Consider the following 26,000-nt stretch of genomic DNA (forward strand, 5'->3'; position numbering starts at 1 on the left):
ATTGATTAAACATCTAACCCCAATTAATGGCGATAATACTCATGTTCTTGGAGCAGGTTTCTGGCTGGAGATCAGGGATAACATAAAAGGTTGGCTCATTTACGCACAGTGTAGTTTATCAACCAAGGTCTTCAAAGAAACATGTCTGCCATCCCGGCCGTGTTCCGCCACATCTTGGAGCGATTACTCTGCTCTGCAATCAGCGCGTGTTTGGAGATCATCGCTTACCTTAATGCAGTAAGAGATACAGTTGTCTTCGTAGTGCTTGCAACATCTGTGCCTTGGCCCATGTTTGCATCTAAACAGCAAGCCATAAATCACAGGGAAGAATGCAAAGAATAAATATAAATGTATGTGTGTATCACATCCATAAACATACAGCGTGTAAGCAGCCCCCTAATCTGCTGGGAATGCAGTCAAGGGTGGAAACCAATGGCCCGGGACAGGAGATACTCCGCTAGTATACAATCTGAAGATATGCTCCATGGAGAGGGGTTGTGCATTACCGGGTTCCAGATTGGCTACAAATAACCAGTCAATCACCACACTCAGGACTCGGAGGACTGAATGTCTTACAGCAGTAATTAAGGAAAGAGTTCATAAGCTAATGCTGGCGGTCTGAGGGACACTGTTTACCTGTCAACTCTCACCCAAAAAGTAAGTGGATGTGTAGTCATATCACCTGGCGGGTGTAGTCTGCCTTGGGTTCCTTGGCCAGACCCTAGATTTACTTCCTATTTAATCTGGTCTGCAGTGCTGGATGTTTTGAGAGTCGCACAGAAATCGCATTCATTTCCATGGAATCACCGCTACTCTGCTATCCTGGCCGTGACAGATGTCATGTGACTAGTGTCGCTGTGTAGCCATACCCCGACTATCCTCTCTGTTGTTAACAAGCTCCAACCACCAGGGGCATTGTTATTTGCTAGACCAGTGATAGGCAAACGGCGGCTCTCCAGCTGTTGCAGAACTACAACTCCCAGCATGCAAAGACTGCCTACAGCTTTCAGCCTACAGCAGGGCATGGTGGGAGTTGTAGTTTTGCAACAGCTGGAGAGCTGCAGTTTGCCTATCACTGTGCTAGACCATAAGGTATATTACATATTAACCGCCTCCGGACCGCCTAACGCAGATCTGCGGTCCGGAGGCGGCAGCTCTGCGCAGAGTGACGCATATACGCGTCATCTCGCGAGAGCCGAGACTTCCTGTGAACGCGTGAACACAGGCGCGCGCGTTCACAGGAACTGAAGGTAAGCGAGTGGATCTCCAGCCTGCCAGCGGCGATCGTTCGCTGGCAGGCTGGAGATGTTTTTTTTTTTAACCCCTAACAGATAACAGCGTCTAATATACCTGCTACCTGGTCCTCTGGTGGTCCATTTTGTTTGGATCGACCACCAGAGGACACAGGTAGCTGTGTAAAGTACCACAAAACACTACACTACACCCCCCCCCTGTCACTTATTAACCCCTTATGAACCACTGATCACCCCTTATAGACTCCCTGATCACCCCCCTGTCATTGATCACCCCCCTGTAAGGCTCCATTCAGATGTCCGTATGATTTTTACGGATCCACGGATACATGGATCGGATTCGCAAAACACATACTGACGTCTGAATGGAGCCTTACAGGGGGGTGATCAATGACAGGCGGGTGATCACCCATATAGAGTCCCTGATCCCCCCCCTGTCATTGATCACCCCCCTGTAAGGCTCCATTCAGATGTCCGTATGATTTTTACGGATCCACGGATACATGGATCGGATCCGCAAAACACATGCGGACGTCTGAATGGAGCCTTACAGGGGGGTGATCAATGACAGGCGGGTGATCACCCATATAGATTCCCTGATCACCCCCTGTCATTGATCACCCCCCTGTAAGGCTCCATTCAGACGTCCGTATGCGTTTTGCGGATCCGATCCATGTATCCGTAAAAATCATACAGACGTCTGAATGGAGCCTTACAGGGGGGTGATCAATGACAGGGGGGTGATCACCCCATATAGTTAGCGGAAATTGTTTTTTTTTTTTTTTCTTACTCCATCTCCAAAGTCTCATATTCCACTAACTTGTGTCAAAAAATAAAATCTCACATGAACTCACCATACCCCTCACGGAATCCAAATGCGTAAAATTTTTTAGACATTTATATTCCAGACTTCTTCTCACGCTTTAGGGCCGCTAAAATGCCAGGGCAGTATAAATACCCCACATGTGACCCCATTTCGGAAAGAAGACACCCCAAGGTATTCCGTGAGGGGCATATTGAGTCCATGAAAGATTGAAATTTTTGTCCTAAGTTAGCGGAAAGTGAGACTTTGTGAGAAAAAAACAAAAAAAATCAATATCCGCTAACTTATGCAAAAAAAAAAAATATTCTAGGAACTCGCCATGCCCCTCATTGAATACCTTGGGGTGTCTTCTTTCCAAAATGGGGTCACATGTGGGTATTTATACTGCCCTGGCTTTTTAGGGGCCCGAAAGCGTGAGAAGAAGTCTGGGATACAAATGTCTAAAAATGCCCTCCTAAAAGGAATTTGGGCCACTTTGCGCATCTAGGCTGCAAAAAAGTGTCACACATCTGGTATCGCCGTACTCAGGAGAAGTTGGGCAATGTGTTTTGGGGTGTCATTTTACATATACCCATGCTGGGTGAGAGAAATATCTTGGTCAAATGCCAACTTTGTATAAAAAAAATAAAATCGGAAAAGTTGTCTTTTGCCAAGATATTTCTCTCACCCAGCATGGTTATATGTAAAATGACACCCCAAAACACATTCCCCAACTTCTCCTGAGTACGGCGATACCAGATGTGTGACACTTTTTTGCCGCCTAGGTGGGCAAAGGGGCACACATTCCAAAGTGCACCTTTCGGATTTCACAGGTCATTTTTTACACATTTTGATTTCAAACTACTTACCACACATTAGGGCCCCTAGAATGCCAGGGCAGTATAACTACGCCACAAGTGACCCCATTTTGGAAAGAAGACACCCCAAGGTATTCCGTAAGGGGCATGGCGAGTTCCTAGAAATTTTTTTTTTCTGTCACAAGTTAGCTGAAAATGATGATTTTTTCTTTTCTTTTCTTACAAAGTCTCATATTCCACTAACTTGTGACAAAAAATAAAAAATTTTAGGAACTCGCCATGCACCTCACGGAATACCTTGGGGTGTCTTCTTTCCAAAATGGGGTCACTTGTGGGGTAGTTATACTGCCCTGGCATTTTAGGGGCCCAAATGTGTGAGAAGTAGTTTGCAATCAAAATGTGTAAAAAATGGCCTGCGAAATCCGAAAGGTGCACTTTGGAATATGTGCCCCTTTGCCCACCTTGGCTGCAAAAAAGTGTCACACATGTGGTATCGCCGTACTCAGGAGAAGTTGGGGAATGTGTTTTGGGGTGTCATTTTACATATACCCATGCTGGGTGAGATAAATATCTTGGTCAAATGCCAACTTTGTATAAAAAAATTGGAAACGTTGTCTTTTGCCAAGATATTTCTCTCACCAAGCATGGGTATATGTAAAATGACACCCCAAAACACATTCCCCAACTTCTCCTGAGTACGGCGATACCAGATGTGTCACACTTTTTTGCAGCCTAGGTGGGCAAAGGGACCCACATTCCAAAGTGCACCTTTCGGATTTCACCGGTCATTTTTTACAGATTTTGATTGCAAAGTACTTCTCACATATTTGGGCCCCTAAATTGCCAGGGCAGTATAACTACGCCACAAGTGACCCCATTTTGGAAAGAAGACACCCCAAGGTATTTTCTGATGGGCATAGTGAGTTCATGGAAGTTTTTATTTTTTGTCACAAGTTAGTGGAATATGAGACTTTGTAAGAAAAAAAAAAAATCTAAAAAAAAATCATCATTTTCCGCTAACTTGTGACAAAAAATAAAAAGTTCTATGAACTCACTATGCCCATCAGCGAATACCTTAGGGTGTCTACTTTCCGAAATGGGGTCATTTGTGGGGTTTTTCTACTGTCTGGGCATTGTAGAACCTCAGGAAACATGACAGGTGCTCAGAAAGTCAGAGCTGCTTCAAAAAGCGGAAATTCACATTTTTGTACCATAGTTTGTAAACGCTGTAACTGTTACCCAAACCATTTTTTTTTTTGCCCAAACATTTTTTTTTTATCAAAGACATGTAGAACAATAAATTTAGCGAAAAATTTATATATGGATGTTGTTTTTTTTGCAAAATTTTACAGCTGAAAGTGAAACATTTCATTTTTTTGCAAAAAAATCATTAAATTTTGATTAATAACAAAAAAGTAAAAATGTCAGCAGCAATGAAATACCACCAAATGAAAGCTCTATTAGTGAGAAGAAAAGGAGGTAAAATTCATTTGGGTGGTAAGTTGCATGACCGAGCAATAAACTGTGAAAGTAGTGTAGTGCAGAAGTGTAAAAAGTGGCCTGGTCCTTAAGGGGGTTTCAGCTAGCGGGGTTGAAGTGGTTAAACCAATGGACATAATGAAGTACTATACTAGTAGGGATACTACTTGCTAAACCACAAAAGCACCAGGGATAATGTTATCTGCTAGACCACAAGATATATTACTTAGTAAACTGCTGGCTGGACTATTGGATATTGTCCTCTGCTGGACCACTAGATACATTACTTAATAAACCACTGGACCACAAGGGATATTGTTATTTACTAGACCACTAAGTAGATTACTTACTAAACACTAATATTATTATTTACTAGACAATTAGGTATATTACTTAATACAAACCACTGGGTCACCAGGGATATTGTTATTTACCAGACCACTAGTTATATTACTTAAAGAGGATGTCCCACAAAAAATATTCTACAGTTTTCAAACCAGCACCTAGATCTGTATAGTTTTGTAACTGCATGTAATTAAAAATTTTGCATAGCCAGAGTTATACAATAAAATGTATTTGAATAGCGCCACTTGGTGTTTGTTTGTTTTTTCCTATTTCTTTGACCTGCCTCCTGAGCTGTGATAGGGAGAGCTGAGACACGCCCCCTGAGCTGTGATAGGGAGAGCTGAGTCACGCCCCCTGAGCTGTGATAGGGAGGGCTGAGACACGCCTCCTGAGCTGTAGCAGAAAAAAGACACTCCCTTGAGCTGCCAGCTTGATATAAATCTAGCAGAGCAATGAATGGGGAGATCTCTGGATCCTTGTGAGGTACAGGGCTGGTTCTAGCTTTGTCAGAAACAGATTGTCATGTACTGTATGATGTCTGATTTTCATTTTTTACATTAGTCATGAGATAACCCCTTTAATAAACAACTGAAGCACCAGGCAAACTACTATTTGCTAGATCTCTAAATGTATTATTTGGTAAACCACTGAACTATTAGAGATACATTTAATGGATAGACCATTAGGCATTTTGCTTAACCAATTGACTACTAGGGATATTATTAGCTGCAAGACCACGAGGGTTATTGCTTATTAAACTACTTGGCCATCAGACATACTGTTAATTTTCTAGACAACGAAATATATTACTTTCTAAACCACTGGACCACCAGGGATATTGTTATTTACTAGACCACTAGGTATATTATTTAGTAAAACCACTGGACCACCAAGGATATTGTTACTTACTAAACCACTAAATATATTACTAGACCACCAGGGAAACTTTCATTTGCTAAATCACTACCGTACATATAATACTTGGCAAACCATTGGACCGTCACTGCTTGAGAAAAGTCCCAGTAAGAGGACTGAAATGTCGCTGTTTGGTGATTAAAGAACATTACTTTTGATTTACTGTTCTGGGAGTGCCAAATAATTTTTCATTTACTTATTAGATATTGGATCGTCTCCGCAGCCACCTCGCCATCATTGTATCGCTGTGCCGGTCACAACATTTGCCTTTGTTGGACCATTAAAGATATATCTAATGGATAGACCATTAGGCATTTTGCCTATTAAACCAATTGACTACTAGGGATATAACTAACTGCAAGACCACTGGGGATATTGCTTATTAAACTACTTGACCATCAGACATTCTGTTATTTATCTAAAGCACTGGACCACCAGGGATATTGTTTAGAGATGAGCGAATTTTTTTAAAATTTGATTCGGCCGGTTCGCCGAATTTTCCGAAACTATTTGATTCTTATTTATTCGCAGCGAATCGCGTTAAAAAACGTCTATTTCCTGGCTGCAGAGAGCTTGTATAGTGGTGTAGAACACTGTGCCTTGTAGTAACACGCATAGGGAGTCTGCTGTGGTAGTGAAATAATACTGTGAGTCAGTATGACATGCAGATGACAGGCGTTGCTCTTAGAATCACTGCACACTTCACTTATTTGGGCAGTCACGGGGCCAAAACTGACCAAATAACAAATATGAACTCAGCCCAACAGGTCGATGTTAGCGTCAAGAAGAAGCGCACTCCTTTTACACCATCATCAGCCGATTCCACATAGATGTCTACAGAACCTGTTCTATTAAACTCTTATACAAGTAGAGCCCCCCGACAGAGTGGAGAGGGTGTCAGCAGTAAGTTTGTGTTGATGTCACTGATTATTTTGCCCTTCCTCTGATCCGTCCTAACAAAAAAAAACAAAAAAAAAAAAACGGATCCTGTCTGTTGAGCATCCGCCTTCACTCTGTCAGCATTTGGTCAGTAATCCATCAGTATTTCTAATGCCCAAAAAAACAGAAGTGAATGATGACACATGAATGGAATATTTGCATGTCTTATGTGTTTTGTACCCACTCCTGCTTTTGGCTACCAAATCATAAGCCAATTCTGATGGGACATACAGGCCTTACAGCTGCTACACAGACAGGATCTGTTGTGAGTCTCATGTTCCCTTCCTTCTGACAGATCAGAAGGGTCAAATAAATGGTGATGTCACCCAGGCCAAAAAGGCAAAATAGTGGCCCAGTCATGGAATGGGAGAACAGTTTGAGAAGTCCACAGAGTGGCCCAATGACATAGTGGCGAGGTGGAAGCAGCATGAGGAGACCACATAGTGACCCAGTGACATAGTGATGAGGTAGCAGAAGAATGAGGAGGCCAGAGAGTGGCACAATGACAGAGTGTGGAGGTGGCAGCAGCAGCATGAGGAGGCCAAAGAGTGGCAAGGTGACAGTGTGGAGGTGGCAGCAGCATGAGGAGACCACAGAGTGACCCGGTGACAGAGTGGGGAGGTGGGTGGCAATACAAGTACCCGCTGACGATAGTGGATGTAAGAAGGAGCACTTGGCATCAGATGTGTGGCATCAGGCGGGTGGCAGCATCAGAATAGTATCTGAGGCAGGTAGCCAGAAGAAACTGGTCTCTTGTCAAGGTTTGGGTGTAGCAGCATGGATGATCTAATCTGATGCATCAGGCATTGGTGGGTGGAAATCCTGGCTGATCCACGCCTGATTCATCTTGAAAAAGTTCAGTCTCTCCACATTTTGGGTGGACAGACGTGTTCTCCTTGGGGTTACTATGGCCCCCGCCGCACTAAACACCCACTCTGATGCCACACTACTGGCCGGGAAGGACAGCTTTCCAAGGACAAACTCGGACAGTTGTGGCCACAAATCCAGTTTGGCTGCCCAGTAGTCATGCGGATCTTCGATGATGGGGGGCAGGGTACACTCCAAGTATGCCACCACCTGCTGGATCTGCTCTATGTCTAGCTGCTGGTGAGTAGTTTCTTCACTATGCGGGTGAAAAAAGCTGCTCATCAGCGACTCTAGACTCAGGCTGCTGCTGATGGAGCTGGTACTGCTCCTGCCACCCCTTCCCCCCCCAGACCTGCGAAAGGATGGACGATGGCGCAGATAGGTAGCGGGCTATTTGCACAAGTGATTCTGAGGGACTGTGTGCCTCCATCTCTACTGCATACTGCCACGGTGTGCCTGGGTCATCAGCCTAGTCTTCCTCTTCTCCCTCTTTCTCCTCTGGCTGCTCCTGCTCCTCCTTCTCCTGTGTAGAAAAACCACCCATTTCGCTACACATTGCTTGTGCTCCAATGTCCTCCTCCAGTTCAGCCCCCACAGGCCTCATGTGGCCGTGAGATAAAGATGCCACGTCTCCAGTCCCCTGACCCGCCAGATTTACCAGCATCTTTTTCAGGATATGAATCAGTGGAATTATATGTAATTAGGCTTACAATAGCTAGAAAGCATATCAAACAAAGCGCACAATAAGGTACTATGTTCCAGATTATTAGGCTGGTTGATAGAACAAAAATGGAGGCTCACCTTAAATGGTTGTGCTAAATATAGGCAAAACACTGTTCCAAGTTTGTGGGAAATAAATATCCAGTCACCGGGTATGCAGCCGTAGTGTCCAAATCTTCAGGAAGAGAAGCCCAATCTCTCCAAAGGTAATTTAGTATAAATGTAGCAGGATCACACTGGGGAGCAAATACACCGGCCAGGACACTTGTATTAAAGATGAACAAATTCTTCTTTATTGAATGGTGCTCATCAGATAAAACAATGCGTTTTGGGGATACTCAGGTCGCCTTCATCAGGTTAAGAGACTTGATGTTTTAAAAAACGCCAGACGAAACACATGGGGGCAGCCCTAGGGGAGTGGCACCATCCCCCAGGCCTTTCCTAATTTGCATATTGGGGTGCAAGCATTTGGTACTTCAAAAGCGAGATTACAATAAAATGTTGGGTTAGTGTATCCTTCGTCTCCTTATTTATATATTAAGGACGTCAAAAAGATAAATAGAAATGGATTTCAAATAAGCAGGAAGTTTAGGTTGCTTGGATCACGTGATCGCAACTCCAGCAATCACGTGACCCGTTGCCATGGTGCAGGGACGTTTTTAGTGTTTGACCTGTGTTTATTTAATCTATTCCATAGAGTTTGTATACTACGCCCCACGTATTGTAGGCCACACGGACATTCTATAACATAACGTAGATCACATGTGTGGAATTACAGTCCAGAGTGCCAAGTATCTGAAAAGATTTTCCATCTCTTTTGTTTTTGAAAAAAGGTTCTTGGCAAATGGTTTCACAACATAAGCAACTGGGTTGTCCACATCTTTTGCTGCCTTGTTTTTGAGTAATAGCAGTATGCTCGTTTGTAGTGACAGTTTGTTTTATTTACTCGGGGCTAGGATATTTTTAAAGGGACATGTGCCGGGCACTGTTAAGCGCAGCGCTTCAGAGCGGGGACCGCAGAAGCCGCCCAGCAAACTGAATATTCATGAGCTGGGCGGCGCTTCAAAGCGGCAGTTGGGGAGGCTGGCTGGGCGCAAGAGAGGTGAAACGCCGCCCCTTGGGCAGATTGAAGACCGTTGGAGCAGGTTATAAAACTTAAAGTTTACTGTATGTATAATGTGGACAGGGGGGATACTTATATGATTGTAATACCCATTATAAGACCTGTAGTGCCAGATATATACCTCAATATGCTTATTGGCCCTGTCAGTGTCCCTTTAAGGATACGTGCCCTTCTGTAGGTGAGATGGGGTGCTCAGAATAATTTGGCTCAGAACTGGGTCTTTTTTTTTTAAAAGAGATGCCAATGTTTATTTAGGACAGATATGATCAGGTAATAGTTTTGGTTATAGGTTGTAATGAAATTCAAAGAATAACTGCTCTCTTTGATAGAGGGTTTGGATTTGGGCAGCAAGCATTCTGATTGTGTAAGTTCAGATGCTCGTTTATTCGCTTCAGCAACAATTTGCCTGGAGTACCGCTTTTCACTGAACCTAGAGGATAGAATCTTGCTTTGTTGTTCAAAGTCCCTCTCTAGGGTACAGTTTCGTCTAATCCTCTTAAACGAACTATACGGAATGTTGTGTTTCCATTTCTTATAGTGGGTACTTTAAAAATCAAGATAACGGTTACTATCTACTTTTTTTTTTTTTTTTTTAACAAGGTCCGAGTCAGGATTTCATTCCCAGATATTCTGTTCTGGTTTTATGGTGGGACCCGAACATACCCATGAACAGATTGGTAAAACTTTGCGCAAATCTAGTGCCCATAGCGGTACCCCGTACGCGTCTGTAAATCTGATCCCGAAATTGAAATGTGTTGTGTGTTAATATGAATTTGATTCCTTTGATAATAAACTGTTTCTGTTGTATTGGCATTGACTGGTCTTTAATCAGAAAATCTGATACACATTTAATCCCTAGCACATGTGATATATTAGAATATAGGGCTGACACATCCAGAGTCAGCCAATGATCGGAATCTTCCTATTTTATACTTTTTAGTTCCATTATAAGGGAGGTGGAGTCTTTAATATATGATTTCAAATTTATTACATATTTTTGTAAAAAGATGTCGATGTAATGGGATAGATTTTGAGTAAGTGATAGTACCCCAGAAATCATTGGTCTACCCGGAGGGATTGTCAAGATTCTTATGTATCTTGGGAAGATGATGAAAAGGTGTATAATATTTAGTGTCGGAAAGGATCCTTAATGCTTCTTTGATATAATCAATCCTGTTCTGTATAACAATCCAGGCCCCTTTGTCCGATAATTATATCTTTATTATTTTGTAGTTTTTTTTAGGTCTGCTTTTTCGTATGGTTTTAGGTTATGTTTTGGGACAGAATCTAGATTTATTTGGCGGAACTCGTCTGATATAACGGCATAGAAGGTATCAAAAAAAAATTGCCTTTATGATGTATAAGGTACAAATTGAAAGCTGGCTTTAGGCCAGATGACAAACTGATTGGGGAATGTTGAGCTTTGTCATTTGACAGTGGCGTATGCGTTTCCTTTGTAGAGTGTTCCTGGATATTAAAATGTCTTTTTATAGTTAGGTTTTTAACAAAATTATTAAGGTCCAAGATCAAACTCGCTTATTTTGGATGTAGGGCAGAATGATGGGCCTTTTGTTAGCAAAGAGATTTCGATCTTTGTAAGTGTGTAGGTAGAAAGATTGAAAATACCTGAGGTTTGACGCGTTGGAGAGTCTGTCTCACTGGTGATATTTACTGTTTTCTTTTGTTTCTACTGCCCCTACATCCTCTTCTATATTTTTTCTTTTCACTGGTTTTCGTCCTTAGGGTTGGAAATAACTTGTAATGGTTGTGGTGTTGGGACTTTTTATGATTGGATATATTGCAGTTGGAGTGATCACCAGGGGTAGGGCTAAAAAAGAAAAGGATGTAGATGTCCTGCTATCGGGTAATGTCCTGAACAATTGTTGCCTATATTGGTGTCCTCCAGGTTCGGATTTACCTTACAGGAATGTGTGTGTCTAACTAAATTCTGATCAGAAACCATTGGAGGGGTCTGGTCCACATGATCTGGTAGGCTGGAATAATGGGAAGCCGAAGGAGGGGTGCGGTTATATATTGTTACGAATGAGTCTGCTTCCAGATCTGATTTATAGACTAAACCGGGGAGGTAGGTGTGGGTTTTGATGCAGAATTCGGGTATATGGAAAACTGTGTTGGTGGTAAATTCACTGGGGCACAACCTGCCAGGTTTCTGGTTAGTGCTGACATTCGTATGTGAGAAGACGAACCACGTTTAGATATCTGATGTTGGTGTCTTTTTTGTATTCTTTGAAGTGGTTGTTCTTGAGAATTCCTAGATCTATTGCTATTAACATACACATGACCAACTTTTTTGTATTTGTCCGGTTTGTTATGAGTAGTGGTGGTTGGTTCGAAATTAGTGTATGGTGGGGTAATGAAACTGACAGTTTGTCCAGAGGGGTCGTTTGAAATTGCTTCATTAGCGCTTAGTTGATCAGTTTATAGCCAATATTTGATATTATTGGTAGCAAAATCTAATCCATCTCTTGCTAGTTTGTTACTCTTTTTCTGAAGAACCTCTTTTTCATATGACAATATTCTGGTGGTTATCATGCGGTCAAATTTCATAAAGGCTACACATGATCTATACTTTAAGAGTTCTATATAACATTCCTGTATTTTATTACTAAGGTTTAAACATAGGGCTCTACTTTTCTCTACTTATCATTAGCCCCTCTAGCACAGTCCAACATATAAGGGTCCCAGTCCTCACAAAAATCCGAATCCTCTTTGAATTAGTTCTCAAAACGTAGCCTGAGGCCACGTGGAACAATTTTCTCTTGAAGATAAATGTCAAGAAAAGTTGCATCTAAATGATGTTGGATTTCATCCACCATCAGTTTCTCCAGCTTATTAAACAAACTCAACAATGTTTTTTCATCAACACTTGCTGTTTCCTTATGGTTAGGTTCAGAATTGCACTTAGATGGAATTCTAGTGCACTGGCTGATCAAACGTCCCCTTGCTCCAATCTGTTTGGGATGTAATCCATGCTTCTTTAATTGGTCGTCAAAGATGTTCTATCATCCCTATGTGCAGCTGGAGGAATTCAGACCATCGAAGTATATGTAATTAGGCGTACACTAAAAACGTCCCTGCACCATGGCAACGGGTCACGTGATTGCTGGAGTTGCAATCACGCTGATCCAAGCAATCTAAACTTCCTGCTTATTTGAAATCCATTTCTATTTATCTTTTTGACAGCCTTAATATATAAATAAGGAGACGAAGGATACACTAACCCAACATTTTATTGTATTCACGCTTTTAAAGTACCAAATGCTTGCACTCAAATATGAAAATGAGGAAACACCTGGGGGATGTTGCCACTCCGCTAGGGCTGCCCCCATGTGTTTCCCCTGGTGTTTTTCTTTTAATGTATAAATACCTGCAATATGTATTATGTTAACACCAAGTCTCTTAACCTGATAAAGGGGACCTGACTATCCCTGAAACGTGTTGTTTAATCTGATGAGCTCCATTCAATAAAGAAGAATTTATTCATTGTTACTACAAGTGTCCTGTATTTGCACCCCAGTGTGATCCTGCTACATTTCTAATGAATCAGTGGAATGACGTTGTTCATCCCGTAGTCCTGGCGACTGACAAAGTGGCCTCCTCAAAGGGCACAAGCAAATGGCAGGTGTCACGCATGAGCTGCCACTGGCTAGCATCGAAGTTACACAGGAGAGTACTTCTGTCTGCTTGGATCATCAAGAAATCGTTTATGGCCTTTCTCTGTTCATATAGTTGGTCCAACATATGGAGGGTGAAATTCCAATGGGTGGAAACGTCGACTATCAGCCTATGTTGGGGGATGCCGTTCTGCCGCTGCAGCTCAAGGAGGGTGTGTTTTGCGGTTGTACGAGTGCTGAAGTGCATGCAAAGTTTCCTGGCCATTTTTAGGATGTCTTGCAGATGGGTGCAAGACTTCAGGAACCGCTTTACAACCAGATTGAACACATGCGCCATGCAGGGCGCATGGCTCAGCCCTCCGTGATGCAGTGCCAACACCATGTTCATCCCGTTGTCGGTCACCATGGTTCAGATTTTGAGATGTCACGGAGAAAGCAAGGATTTGATTTCTTGATGAAGGACACAGAGCAGTTCCTCCAGTGTGTGACTCCATTCGCCCAGGCAAACGAGGTGCAGAACAGCGTGACACCGCAGTGCCCTGCATATGTGGTATGCTGGTGGGGCACTGTGAATTGTCCCTACAGTGGAGGCTGAGGAGGCAGAGTCGGACATTGTCGCAGGACCAACGGCGTGAGAACGTGGAGGTGGAAGCTGCGTCACCTGGCCAAGTTGCTGGTGTGGCTGGGCAGGACCACATTTACCCAGTGGGCCGTAAAGGATACAGTTGCAAGAAAATGTATGTGAACCTTTTGGCATTATATGGATTTCTGCACAAATTAGATCTTCATCTAAGTCACAACAATAGACAATCACAGTCTGCTTAAACTAATAACACACAAATAATTAAATGTTATGTTTTTATTGAACACACCATGTAAACATTCACAGTGCAGGTGGAAAAAGTTTGTGAACCCTTGGATTTAATAACTGGTTGAACCTCCTTTGGCAGCAATAACGTCAACCAAACGTTTCCTGTAGTTGCAGATCAGACGTGCACAACGGTCAGGAGTAATTCTTGACCATTCCTCTTTACAGAACTGTTTCAGTTCAGCAATATTCTTGGGATGTCTGGTGTGAATCGCTTTCTTGAGGTCATGCCACAGCATCTCAATCGGGTTGAGGTCAGGACTCTGACTGGGCCACTCCAGAAGGCGTATTTTCTTCTGTTTAAGCCATTCTGTTGTTGATTTACTTCTATGCTTTGGTTCGTTGTCCCGTTGCAACACCCATCTTCTGTTGAGCTTCAGCTGGTGGACAGATGGCCTTAAGTTCTCCTGCAAAATGTCTTGATAAACTTGGGAATTCATTTTTCCTTCGATGATAGCAATCCGTCTAGGCCCTGACGCAGCAAAGCAGCCCCAAACCATGATGCCCCCACCACCATACTTCACAGTTGGGATGAGGTTTTGATGTTTCTGTGCTGTGCCTCTTTTTTTCCACACATAGTGTTGTGTGATTCTTCCAAACAACTCAACTTTGGTTTCATCTGTCCACAGAATATTTTGCCAGTACTGCTGTGGAACACCCAGGTGCTCTTGAGCAAACTGTAAACGTACAGCAATGTTTTTTTTGGACAGCAGTGGCTTCCTCCGTGGTATCCTCCCATGAAATCCATTTTTGTTTAGTGTTTTACGTATCGTAGATTCGCCTATCATGGATGTTAGCATATGCCAGAGACTTTTGTAAGTCTTTAGCTGACACTCTAGGATTCTTCTTCACCTCATTGAGCAGTCTGCGCTGTGCTCTTGCAGTCATCTTTACAGGACGGCCACTCCTAGGGAGAGTAGCAGCAGTGCTGAACCTTCTCCATTTATAGACAATTTATCTTACTGTGGACTGATGAACAGCAAGGCTTTTGGAGATACTTTTATAACACTTTCCAGCTTTATGCAAGTCAACAATTCTTAATCGTAGGTCTTCTGAGAGCTCTTTTGTGTGAGGCATCATTCACATCAGGCAATGCTTCTGGTGTGTGTTTTTTATAAGGCAGGGCAGCTGTAATCAACACCTCAATCTTATCTCATTGATTGGACTCCAGTTGGCTGACACCTCTTAGCTCTTGGAGATGTCACTAGTCTAGGGGTTAACATAGTTTTTCCACCTGCACTGTAAATGTTTACATGGTGTGTTCAATAAAAACATGGTAACATTGAATTCTTTGTGTGTTATTAGTTTAAGCAGACTGTGATTGTCTATTGTTGTGACTTAGATGAAGATCAGATCACATTTTATGACCAATTTGTGCAGAAATCCATATCATTCCAAAGGGTTCACATACTTTTTCTTGCAACTGTATATATTGTCCTTGAACGTAGTTACAGCTACCGACTAATTTTCCCTAAAAAGGCTGTATCATAAACAAATTTCACCACTGAATGGCTAATCAACGCAATTACTCAGTCCCTACAGAAGAAAGCCTACATTCACCAACCACTTTTCCCAAAAAAGGTTCTATCACAAACAAATTTCACCACTGAATGGCTAATCGAGGAATTGTTAGTCCCTACGGAAGATACTCTACAATCCCCCATCAATTTTACCAAAAAAGGCTATTTCACAAAAATATTTCACCACTGAATAGCTAAGGGCTCTTTCACACTTGCGTTCTTTTCTTCCGGCATAGAGTTTCGTCGTCGGGGCTCTATGCCAAGAGAATCCTGATCAGTTTTATCCTAATGCATTCTGAATGGAGTGAAATCCGTTCAGGATGCATCAGGACGTCTTCAGTTCCGGAACGGAACGTTTTTTGGCCGGAGAAAATACCGCAGCATGCTGCGCTTTTTGCTCCGGCCAAAAATCCTGAAGACTTGCCGCAAGGCCGGATCCGGAATGAATGCCCATTGAAAGGCATTGATCCGGATCTGGCCTTAAGATAAACGTCGTTTCGGCGCATTGCCGGATCCGACGTTTAGCTTTTTCTCAATGGTTACCATGGCTGCCGGGACGCTAAAGTCCTGGCAGCCATGGTAAAGTGTAGCGGGGGAGCAGCATACTTACCGTCCGTGCGGCTCCCGGGGCGCTCCAGAGTGACGTCAGGGCGCCCCAAGCGCATGGGGCGCTCTGACGTCATTCTGGAGCGCCCCGGGAGCTGCACGGACTGTAAGTATACCGCTCCCCCGCTCCTACTATGGCAACCAGGACTTTAATAGGGTCCTGGGTGCCATAGTAACACTGAAAGCATTTTGAAGACGGATCAGTCTTCAAATGCTTTCAGTACACTTGCGTTTTTCCGGATCCGGCGTGTAATTCCGGCAAGTGGAGTACACTGCCGGATCCGGACAACGCAAGTGTGAAAGAGGCCTAATCGATGCAATTACTCAGTCCCTACAGAAGAAAGTCTACTTTCACCGACCATTTTTCCCATTTTTCCCAAAAAAGGCTGCATCACAGAAAAAATGTCACCACTGAATGACGATGTAAACTCATCACAGAAACTAATAACACATACTTATTTTTGCTATTAATACAGCGCAACAATGTCTGTATGACAATGTAAATTCACTGCAGACCAGCTAATAAGACGTATTCTTTTTCCTATTATTACACCCCCAAAAAATAAATATAGCAATCACAATTCACTTGAGAACGGCTAATAGGACGTACGTATCTATCCTATTAATACACCCCGTAAATGGCTGTAGTACAATGGAACGTCACCGCTGAACGGCAAATAATATTTTTTTTTGCCACCTAATACATGCCAAAAAGGGCTTTAGTTTTCTCACTTCACCACACAACGGCTAATAAGCCCTTTTTCTTTTTCCCCACTACTACACGCCAAAAAAAGGCTTTAGAACATATAACTGCGTCTGTGAACGGCAAATAATATATTTTTTTGCCACTAATATACGCCAAAAAGGCTTTAGAACATATAACTGCACCGCACAAAGGCTAATAAGACCCCAATAACAAGAACGGTTTGCAAACCTGAAATGAGCAACTGTATAATGGCAATATGGATCCCCAGTCAGTGCAGTGTAATAGGATTGTTCCTATTACCCAGACTGTAACCTCCCCTACTGAACCCTGTTCTGCTTCAATACTGTGGAATGATTCCTCCCTATCCTTTCCCTACACTTCTAATGCTCTTTCCCTGAACTTCTATTGAGCAAAATATAAGTTTTCAAGTCTTTCCTAGCACTGTCCCTAGCGCCTGCTGACGTCTCTCCCTGCACTAAGTACACTGGAAAATGGCAGAATCCAAGATGGCTGAGGCTACTTATAGGGCTGTGACATCACAGGGGCTGGCTGCTGATTGGCTGCATGCATGGCATTATGGGTGATCCCTCGTTCCCAGAGTTCCTTGCTCCATGTCCTAACACGTGCAGCAGCCATTTTAAGAAAAAATGCGATTTGTTACCACGAAGTGTGAGGAAATTCGGATTCGGTGGAAATCTAATAATTCCTGAAATTCGGATCAAATTCTACTTCATCAGTTTTGATTCGCTCATCTCTAAATTTGTTAGACCACTGGAAATATTATTTACTAAACCACTGGAGTACCAGGGATAAAGTAATTTGTTAGACCACTAGATATATTACTTACTAAACCACTAGGGTTGTATTTAACTGATATACTATTTTAGGTATATTACTCATTAAACCAGTGGACCATCAGAGATATAATTAACTGCTAGACCACTAGGAATATTACTTACTAAACCACTGGACCTGCAGGGATATTGTTACTTGCTAGACCACTAGATATATTACTTTCTAAACTGCACCAGACTATTATTGTAGAATGGGGCTGTCTCAGTCATATATAAAAAACTTAAAGGGAGTCTTTCACCTAAAATGACCATTATACACCCCAAACATGATGATATCCATTACATTCCCCATTTTATAATCTTACCTTTCATATTGCTGTCTGTCGCCTATTCGCTCTTAAAAACACTTTTATTCCATATGATAATCAGGTTCTGAAGGTGCCCAGGGGCGGCGTTTATGCGGCCGGTGCCCAGGCTCCACGGCGCTGTTCAAATCAAACCCCTCCCCTTTCACCCCTCTGGCCCGCCCTCGGTTTTTCAGATACCATCCTCCAGTCAATGACCAATCTGGCGCCTGCGCCTGCGCACTCCATTACTCACTAGGGCAGAGGCAGCAGAGCGTTTAATGCGCATGCGCCGGCCCGTACATCCCGATATTTTGGCAGTTTACTTCCGCCGGCTAGATCGGGATGTACGGGCCGGCGCATGCGCATTAAACTCTCTGCTGCCTCTGCCCTAGTGAGTAATGGAGTGCGCAGGCGCCGGATTGGTCATTGACTGGAGGATGGTATCTGAAGAACCGAGGGCGGGCCAGAGGGGTGAAAGGGGAGGGGTTTGATTTGAACAGCGCCGTGGAGCCTGGGCACCGGCCGCATAAACGCCGCCCCTGGGCACCTTCAGAACCTGATTATCATATGGAATAAAAGTGTTTTTAAGAGCGAATAGGCGACAGACAGCAATATGAAAGGTAAGATTATAAAATGGGGAATGTAATGGATATCATCATGTTTGGGGTGTATAATGGTCATTTTAGGTGAAAGACTCCCTTTAAAGGGGTTATTATTTTCTCCCACCCTCAGTGATACCTGTGAAGAAATGTATATTTACCTGCTCTGCGCCACTCCTTTCCATCTTCATGCCTTATGGACTGTCTTCACTGCACTTCTGGTCCCCGACTCTCAACAGGGGTCATGGGCGCCACTGCAGCCAACGATTGACCTCATCGGTGATGTGTGCCCAGGCAGCTTTTCACTGCTGGGTCACGTGGCGCTCTGGAATACGTCACCGCTGAGGCCAGTCATTGGCTGCAGTGGCGTATGTGAACCTATCCATATGGCAGGCGAGGACCGGAAGTGCACTGAAGACACCCCAGGAGCCACAGAGCCAAAACAGATTAGCTGGGAGCTGGCAAGTATAGATATCTCTACCGGTACTACTGGGCAGAGGGAATAAAAAAATTTAAAAAAATCCTGAACAACCCCTTTAAGAGGTTTTGCCTCATGAAGACAACCCATTTTAACAAAGACGACAGTGTGGCAATCAGTGCGCCTTGCTTTTCTAACGCTCATGCATGAGGAAAGCAGCGGACAGCCACACGTTACCACTGCAGCCTCTAAAATGCAGCATCTGGTGTTAATGATGTTACAAGATGGACATACCCTTTAAGCTATACCCATTTAGAATGAATACATGACAATACACTGAAAGCCGGTCACCCACGTTAAAAGCTCTGCTTATGTATACAAAGCACATAAAGTCCATTTCTGACTCACTATAAGCTACCATTTATACACAGGAACACCAGGTCATTGCTCAAATATGGATTGTTAAATTTTGTAACGATCCAAAAATTTACCGCAATCAAAAACATCTTGAACCACTTAAAGAAGAAATTTACATGGCTCGCACACTCTTCTGAACATGTTGCACAACACTTACCCTCATCCCTCAAATCGTGGATTCCTGACATATTACTCTTAAGTCTGATGCACTTACATGATTTACGAAGACAATTTTGGCTGGTGCGTGGTTTTTCCATTTCTACAATAGTTTCTCACGGTTAAGGTGACAGAGCAAGTTTAACAAAAATAAAAAATATAAATTACCACCCCTCCACCAAAGATCTGCAGTTTACGTACATTGAGTCCATAAGTTTCTTTGTTAGAGAAAATATATTAATCCGTCGAGATGTTTCCGTCCGTTCCTTGGTCTTCTTCCCGGCTTTGGCATACAAGGTCTCAGGCAACAGTGTATGAGCTGGAATTTCTTCCTTTCCCACAATGAATCTGATCAAAAAATATTAATAAATATGTACATAAAATACTAGTACCTCCACAACTGCGTTCCAACAAATGATATTACCCCCTTGATGAGGAATACTGTATGGCTGCTCTTGTCCAAAAAACAGCCCTGTGCCTGTCCAAGGATTATGGCTGGTACTGCAGCTCCGCTCCATCGAAGTGAATGGGTTTGAGGTGCAATACCAGACACAACCCACGGGTTCAGGTGCCAGAAGTCACCGATTTTGCTGTGACCACTTTCTTTTGTGTTTCGGGTGTTTTTTTTTTTTGTTTTTTAATCTAATCTCTTTACATGATCTCTTGGGATATTCAATGTATTTTTAGGCTTTTTAATTAACAAAAAATTCTACTTTTTTAACAGCCACAAAACTTTTTCTAAAAATGTTTTGAACCTTAAAAGGAGAACATCCAGTGGATGGTAAAGTTCTGTGCACCCTTGCAGCACTGTGGTTGCTACTGGTGATACTGCAGCTGGCGGTTCTGTGGGTGTCCTTGGTCTCAGGACACTGTGACCAATTATGTGGGAACCATGGCTGTTACTAGAGGCATTGTGGCTTTTACTGGGGTGGGGGTACTGCGTTCAATCATGTGGCCAATCACATGGGCACTGGACATTTACTAGAGGTGCTGCAGAACTGGAGGCTCTGTAGCCAATTCTATTGGCACTGGAACTTTACTAGATAAGCTTCAGCTAGAATTGGGGTCTCTGTAGCTAGCACTGGAGGCTATGTGGCCGATCCTACAGGAACTGGGGCTCCACTGGAGGCACTGCAGCTAGAACTTGATCTGCATCCGATCGTAAGGGCACTGGGGCTCCACTGGAGGCACTGCAGCTAGAATTAGGGGCTCTGTGACCAGTTCTATCGTCAATGGGGCTTTAGGGGGAAGCACTGTAGCTGGAACAGGGGACTCTGCAGTCAATCTTGTGAGTTCTGAGAATGTGTCTGGGGCAATATGGCTGGTACTAAAGGCTCTGTGACCAATCCTGTGGAAACTATGGCTGATTGTGTGTTGGGGACACTGTAGTCAATCCTATGGCTGTTACTTGAGATACTGCAGCTGATCTTGGAGGCTTTATTGTTGATACTTGTGACACTGTGACTGGTACTAAGGACACTGTAGAAAGTGAGGACTAGGTGTCACCATGTTATAGCTGGTGAGTTCCAGGGAAGATAATTTTTGAGAAGCCATTCTTTAAAGTATATAATCATCAATATATAACTTAAGCATAACTATGCCAATGACGAGAAATATGTACAATATGACCATCCTGAAACCATTTATATGAATGCCTTGAGATGTTCTGTAAAGTCTATGGTCCACAGTTACCTTACAGAAATGACTACTAAGGTTTACCAGAGGAGCCAGACCTAGACATATTGGAATTAACGTGGCATTGATTAATTGACTGTGAGTTTACAGCAAAAACATTACAATTTTATGATAAAGAACTTATTTGGGTCGAAGTGCAAGACTCAGCGGAAGCCAGGACAAATATTTCATGGAAACTATTCACTAAGGATATGATTTACAGGAGTAATCTCTTTCCAGCGCCAGACTGCCTATTACTCCTTGGAAGGCTCTACAGATTAACATGAAGTTGATTCTAAATCTTGAACTATTTCTCTGTTAAACTCAAGTCATGGAAACTGTGGATCCAAAATAAAGCAGTAATTGCGGGCAGTGTTTGTAGCAACCCGAATAAAACATTAATAATTTCAGGTATAGCTGTAGAACGTGGAAGAGTCCTAGCAAGTTGCCATGCCCTTGATGGGAGAATTAACACCACCTGGTCTTCTAGGCCAGACTATCAATAGCAGGGGGTATTAGGGGAGAAGGAGGCAAAATCTGAGATGAAAGGGTGTTCCCGATGGACCAATGAGTCAAGGAAGATAAGTATTGAGGCTTAAAGGGGTTTCCAGGATTTAACAAGTTGCTCTCAATCAACTACAATTGTGGTAATAAGACATTCTGTAATTTACAATAATTACCGTTTTGGTATAGAATTCATATCCATAGAATTGCGACTGTATCTTCCAGCCTCTGTGAGAGCAGCCTCTCCGCACCTAACCTGAATGGGCATTCTGTAGACATTCCACCGATCCACTACCACTGCACTGTACTACAGAATCCCCCTTATAGGGACGGCACTTAGGCAATGAGCATCCTCCCCCAACAGAGCTCTGGAGCGATCTGATGAGCAATGGCCCAGACTACTCCCAAGCTCTAATGAAGGGGGTTGCTCATTGCACAAGCACTGACTCTGTGAAGGGGTCATTCCCATGGTCCTAGAGGGCCGGAACATGCAGTTGCAGCTCTGTGGTTGCAAGAAGTAGGGAGTTTGCAGAATGGACAGGGTGACGTGATCAACATGGGATTCGGGTAACAGGGCGAAAACAGTATTTATTATAAATTGCAGAATGTTTTATTGTCACAGATTTTTAAAGCTGGCTATGCACATTAGATGTATCAGCTGAACCCACCAATTAGCCAACCATATAATGAGAATGAGGTCCTCCCAACTCTATTCTAAAAGCAGGGGAGATCAAGATCGGAATGTTGGATTCAATATGCCAATCCTTTTGTTCTTGGGAAGGTAACTCAATACTAATACCTTCTCTCCATTCAGAACATATATACGCTCAGGCGGGGAAAACATGCATGTGTATGGGAGAGTGGGGAGAGATAGCTGTCAGGTATCTCATGTGTATGGCCACCTTAGTTACAATCCTAACTTGACTCATTGGTATATAGGTAGTGTCCACATTTTGCCACCAAGAACAGAAGGGCCTAAGTTTCCCATTCATCCCCCCTGGCTCAATTGTTGTACCTTTCAGTTCTTTTAGAGAGAAGAGTTCTGCCAATGGTCTTGCCACCCAACAGTCAATGGGACAGCACAACCCAAAACTTATTCTCATCTTTCATGCATGGGCTGCAACTATGGTAAGTACATCTTTGATGAGAGGTGCTGTCTGTCAAATGTAACCAACTAGCTAATAACCGCTATAAATTTGTTCAGTTGAGTTTTTACCATTGAGATTTATTATTTATTTTTTAGGATGGGCTTCAAAGCATGACACCTGCCCAGATTTGCCTTCTTTGAATCGAACTAAACCTAGACTCAAGACTTAGATCTGGAAAATCTATGCAGGATTAAACTTCATTAAAGTATTTAAGTCACCAAAACTTCAGAAAATCAAAATGGCGTAAATTTCTCTTTTTGGTAGATGAGAGCAAGGCCTTTGGTGACCACACAACATCTACAGGGAAACCAAAGCCAAGTCTGAGGAGACAAAGCTAATCAGAGAAATGGCAGTGAAGTCCAAGAACAAAGCCAATGATCTTGACACAGAGACAAGAGGAGTAGGATGAAGAAGAAAGACATAAGCCCAAACCATAAGTGGCAACAGGAAGTGCAAAAGCAAAAACAGCCATTGTTGCAGCAGGGGGTGAAAAATGAGAACATCCACCACTTAACCCTACAACGCCCATCTGTTCCATTGACCATGCTGAAGATATATCTGGATGGTGGAGTTGTGAGAAACTCTATTCATCCAACTATAAATTAAGATTTCCATAAAATCGCGATTAAAAATTTATTCTGGAAAGAGGGAGATGGAAATTCTTGAATGGTTTCCGGGTCAAGCTCATTTTTTAAATCTTTTCTCTGGTTAAATACTGCATACATTATGTGCAATGATGATGCTGACAGTATATATTTACCATCAGTTCTACTTACTTCAGTGCTGAAAAGGCAAACCCTTGGAGTCCATCTTTGCACCTGCAATGGTAACCAGGATATTTCAGAAAAAAATTCAGACCATACATACAATCAGATAAATTCAAAGTGTAAAAACAATATACAGAGAACTATAATAAAGTTGCATTATATTACATATTGTATCACCCTCATTATACCATGCTTTACCTACCATTGCTCACAATTGTACATTTACTGCTACAGAACTGTAAAAGTGTCCCACGGGAACTAACCTCGCTGTAAACACAGAACCCAAATGGGTTATGAGCCGTTCAGGTCGGTCAATGACATTGGAGCCACGGTGATAGGGAACCTATGCCAGCCCAGGTGTTGGGTGAAGAATGTAAAGGCTATGTCCATCTCTGATACCATTTCTAATTGTCCCATTATATCTTAAATTAAAAAAACATTAAGCAACTTTGGAAAAGGTCTAAGTTAAAAATGTCCTAATGTTCTGTCTCTTTGGCTCCTGTGCAGACTATGCCTCTCCAAGGCAGCGTAATCCCGCAGGTTAGTCTCATCCTTTTTTCAATTTTTCTCCTACTTTGTGCTAACATATGTTTAGTAGCAGGTTAGCCAGACGTAGAAGACCGATGGAACTGGGTCTGATCATAAGGTCTGACTACACAGAGTTTTTTGTGGTGTCTTTTACCATGAAGATGGATATTCTGCACAGGAGCTGTAGACGCAATGGGTCAAATTCATCATTTAAATGTGGCGTCAAAAAGTTGCAAACCGCAAGTTTGTGACTTTTTACGCTGGCCTCGCTACTTTCTCGAGAAGGGAGCCAGTGGCCCCGCCACATTTATCTTTTTCTATGCCTATTTTCTGGTGTAGAAGAAGACTGAACAGACTGAAGACTGACCGCACAACGACGGGCTATGATAAATCTGCCCCAACGTGGTAGGAAGTTTTTAATAAAGACTTGTTGAAAAGTTGCCTAATTTTTAATCTAATATCCATTGAGAGAATAAAAAAATGCTTGAGAACGTGTCCTTTAATTGATAGCGAGTACGTTGCCGTTGCACCTAGAGGCTCTGCTCTCTCTGGAACTGTCGTGCCGTCTGTACTTTATCATGCTTGGCCCTGTCAATCAAAGTCATCACACCTGGTCCGGCCAATCAGAGTGCAGAGGGCGTGACAGTTAAGCCTCTAGGTGTAATAGAGGATCATTGGCATAAATTAAAACATCACATTTTTCTTAGCAATGCGGGCACATATGAACATGAGACCAACACAGATGCCTTCAGCTGCCAAGCGCACATGTAACAGGTCAGCCAGTGTCATAGGTACAAAACTGCTGACAGATGCCCTTTAAAGAGTAACTAAACTCAGCCTGGCATAGCACATGTAGGACTAGCTGAGTGGAGCGGGCACAGGCGGCAGCAGCAGCTATGTGTGCTTCTGCCCGTACACGGTTCACTGCAGGCTCCATTGTTACAGTGCAAGGAATCCATACTCTGTACACGCTGAGAAGTCAGTGATGCACAAATTTAGGGGATCATTTATTAAGACCTGGCGATTTATACGCTGACGGCGGATGAGCCAAGGGTATGTAGAGGCGCAGGCCTCTACAAAACTTTGGTGCTTGGTTCCACCGGCCATGCGACATGGTTTAAACTAAGTCAGCTCCCTTGCTGCTGTAGTTTAAACTGGTGTAAAAAATGGTAAATGAGACGGGCCGGCCGGTCCGCCCTGTTCCCCGACCTCTTCTTCCACCACCTCGGAAATGTGGAGTGAGTGGGAAAAGTCACAGATTTTGTTGAAAAAACCCTATGAGACAAAATCTGTGCCTTAAATACGCGTATATATTTCTTAATAAATGACCCCCATAGTGAATTTAAAGCACTGTAGAAATCAGGGCTTTAGGTGCCAATTTCTTTAGTAAAAAGGCAAAATTCGTTAATAAAGAATATTAGAAAAATGGTTTTCAGGGCACTTGGAACATTTTACAAAAAGAAAGAAAAGTTTAGTTACTTTTTAAACTACCCATAAAGCTGCAACTTTATGCCAAACTGTGCCGAGTGTTCCCCTACTTGGCCTCTAACCGGCGGGATGTATTGGCCCCCAGGGATCACACAGCCAGGTATTAGGATGAATGGTCTGTCTCATGTCACTGTGGTGTCAGGTACACTGCGCCCAAGTCTCAGCTGCTCCACTTTATGTATAACGCACTGCTTATAGCTCGAGGTAACACAGAAATATACAACATTATTATCTACTGTATTTTGATACTGGATGTGGGATCTGAGCCTGTGGATGAGCAGTCCGTGTATACATAGCTTGAAACTAGTGTTGAGTGAAGCATCCAAAGTGGCATTGGGTCTGAATTTTTGAAAAAAAATTCAATTTTAAATGAAGCCTCGCGTTTCGTGGTAGCTAACCATTTTTTTCTAAAATAGCGGCTGGAGTTGTCCCACTGATGACATCACCACGTGATCACATTGGGAGGGCGCAGTGACGTCATCGCGCTCAGCACAGATCCTTTGCCAGGTCTTTTTCAATCAAGAGAGGAGCGGGCTGCCTCTGCGCGAGCAAGTTGATGAGGTG

The 26,000-nt window shown here is 43.0% G+C and overlaps 1 protein-coding gene across 1 annotated transcript in view; it reads right to left on the minus strand.

Annotated features, from left to right (window-relative positions):
* The window catches only part of TMEM135 (transmembrane protein 135), a 349,453-nt gene that overhangs the window by 15,657 nt on the left and 307,796 nt on the right, over positions 1-26,000 (minus strand). Inside the window, exons 7-9 of the mRNA XM_044286249.1 lie at positions 23,430-23,471; positions 19,529-19,675; positions 229-298 (exon numbers count right to left, since the gene is read on the minus strand). Coding sequence (XP_044142184.1) covers positions 229-298; positions 19,529-19,675; positions 23,430-23,471 — 259 coding nt within the window. The remainder of the gene's footprint in view (positions 1-228; positions 299-19,528; positions 19,676-23,429; positions 23,472-26,000) is intronic.

The sequence above is a fragment of the Bufo gargarizans genome, chromosome 3 (genome assembly GCF_014858855.1).
Source record: "Bufo gargarizans isolate SCDJY-AF-19 chromosome 3, ASM1485885v1, whole genome shotgun sequence".
Lineage (NCBI taxonomy): Eukaryota > Metazoa > Chordata > Amphibia > Anura > Bufonidae > Bufo > Bufo gargarizans.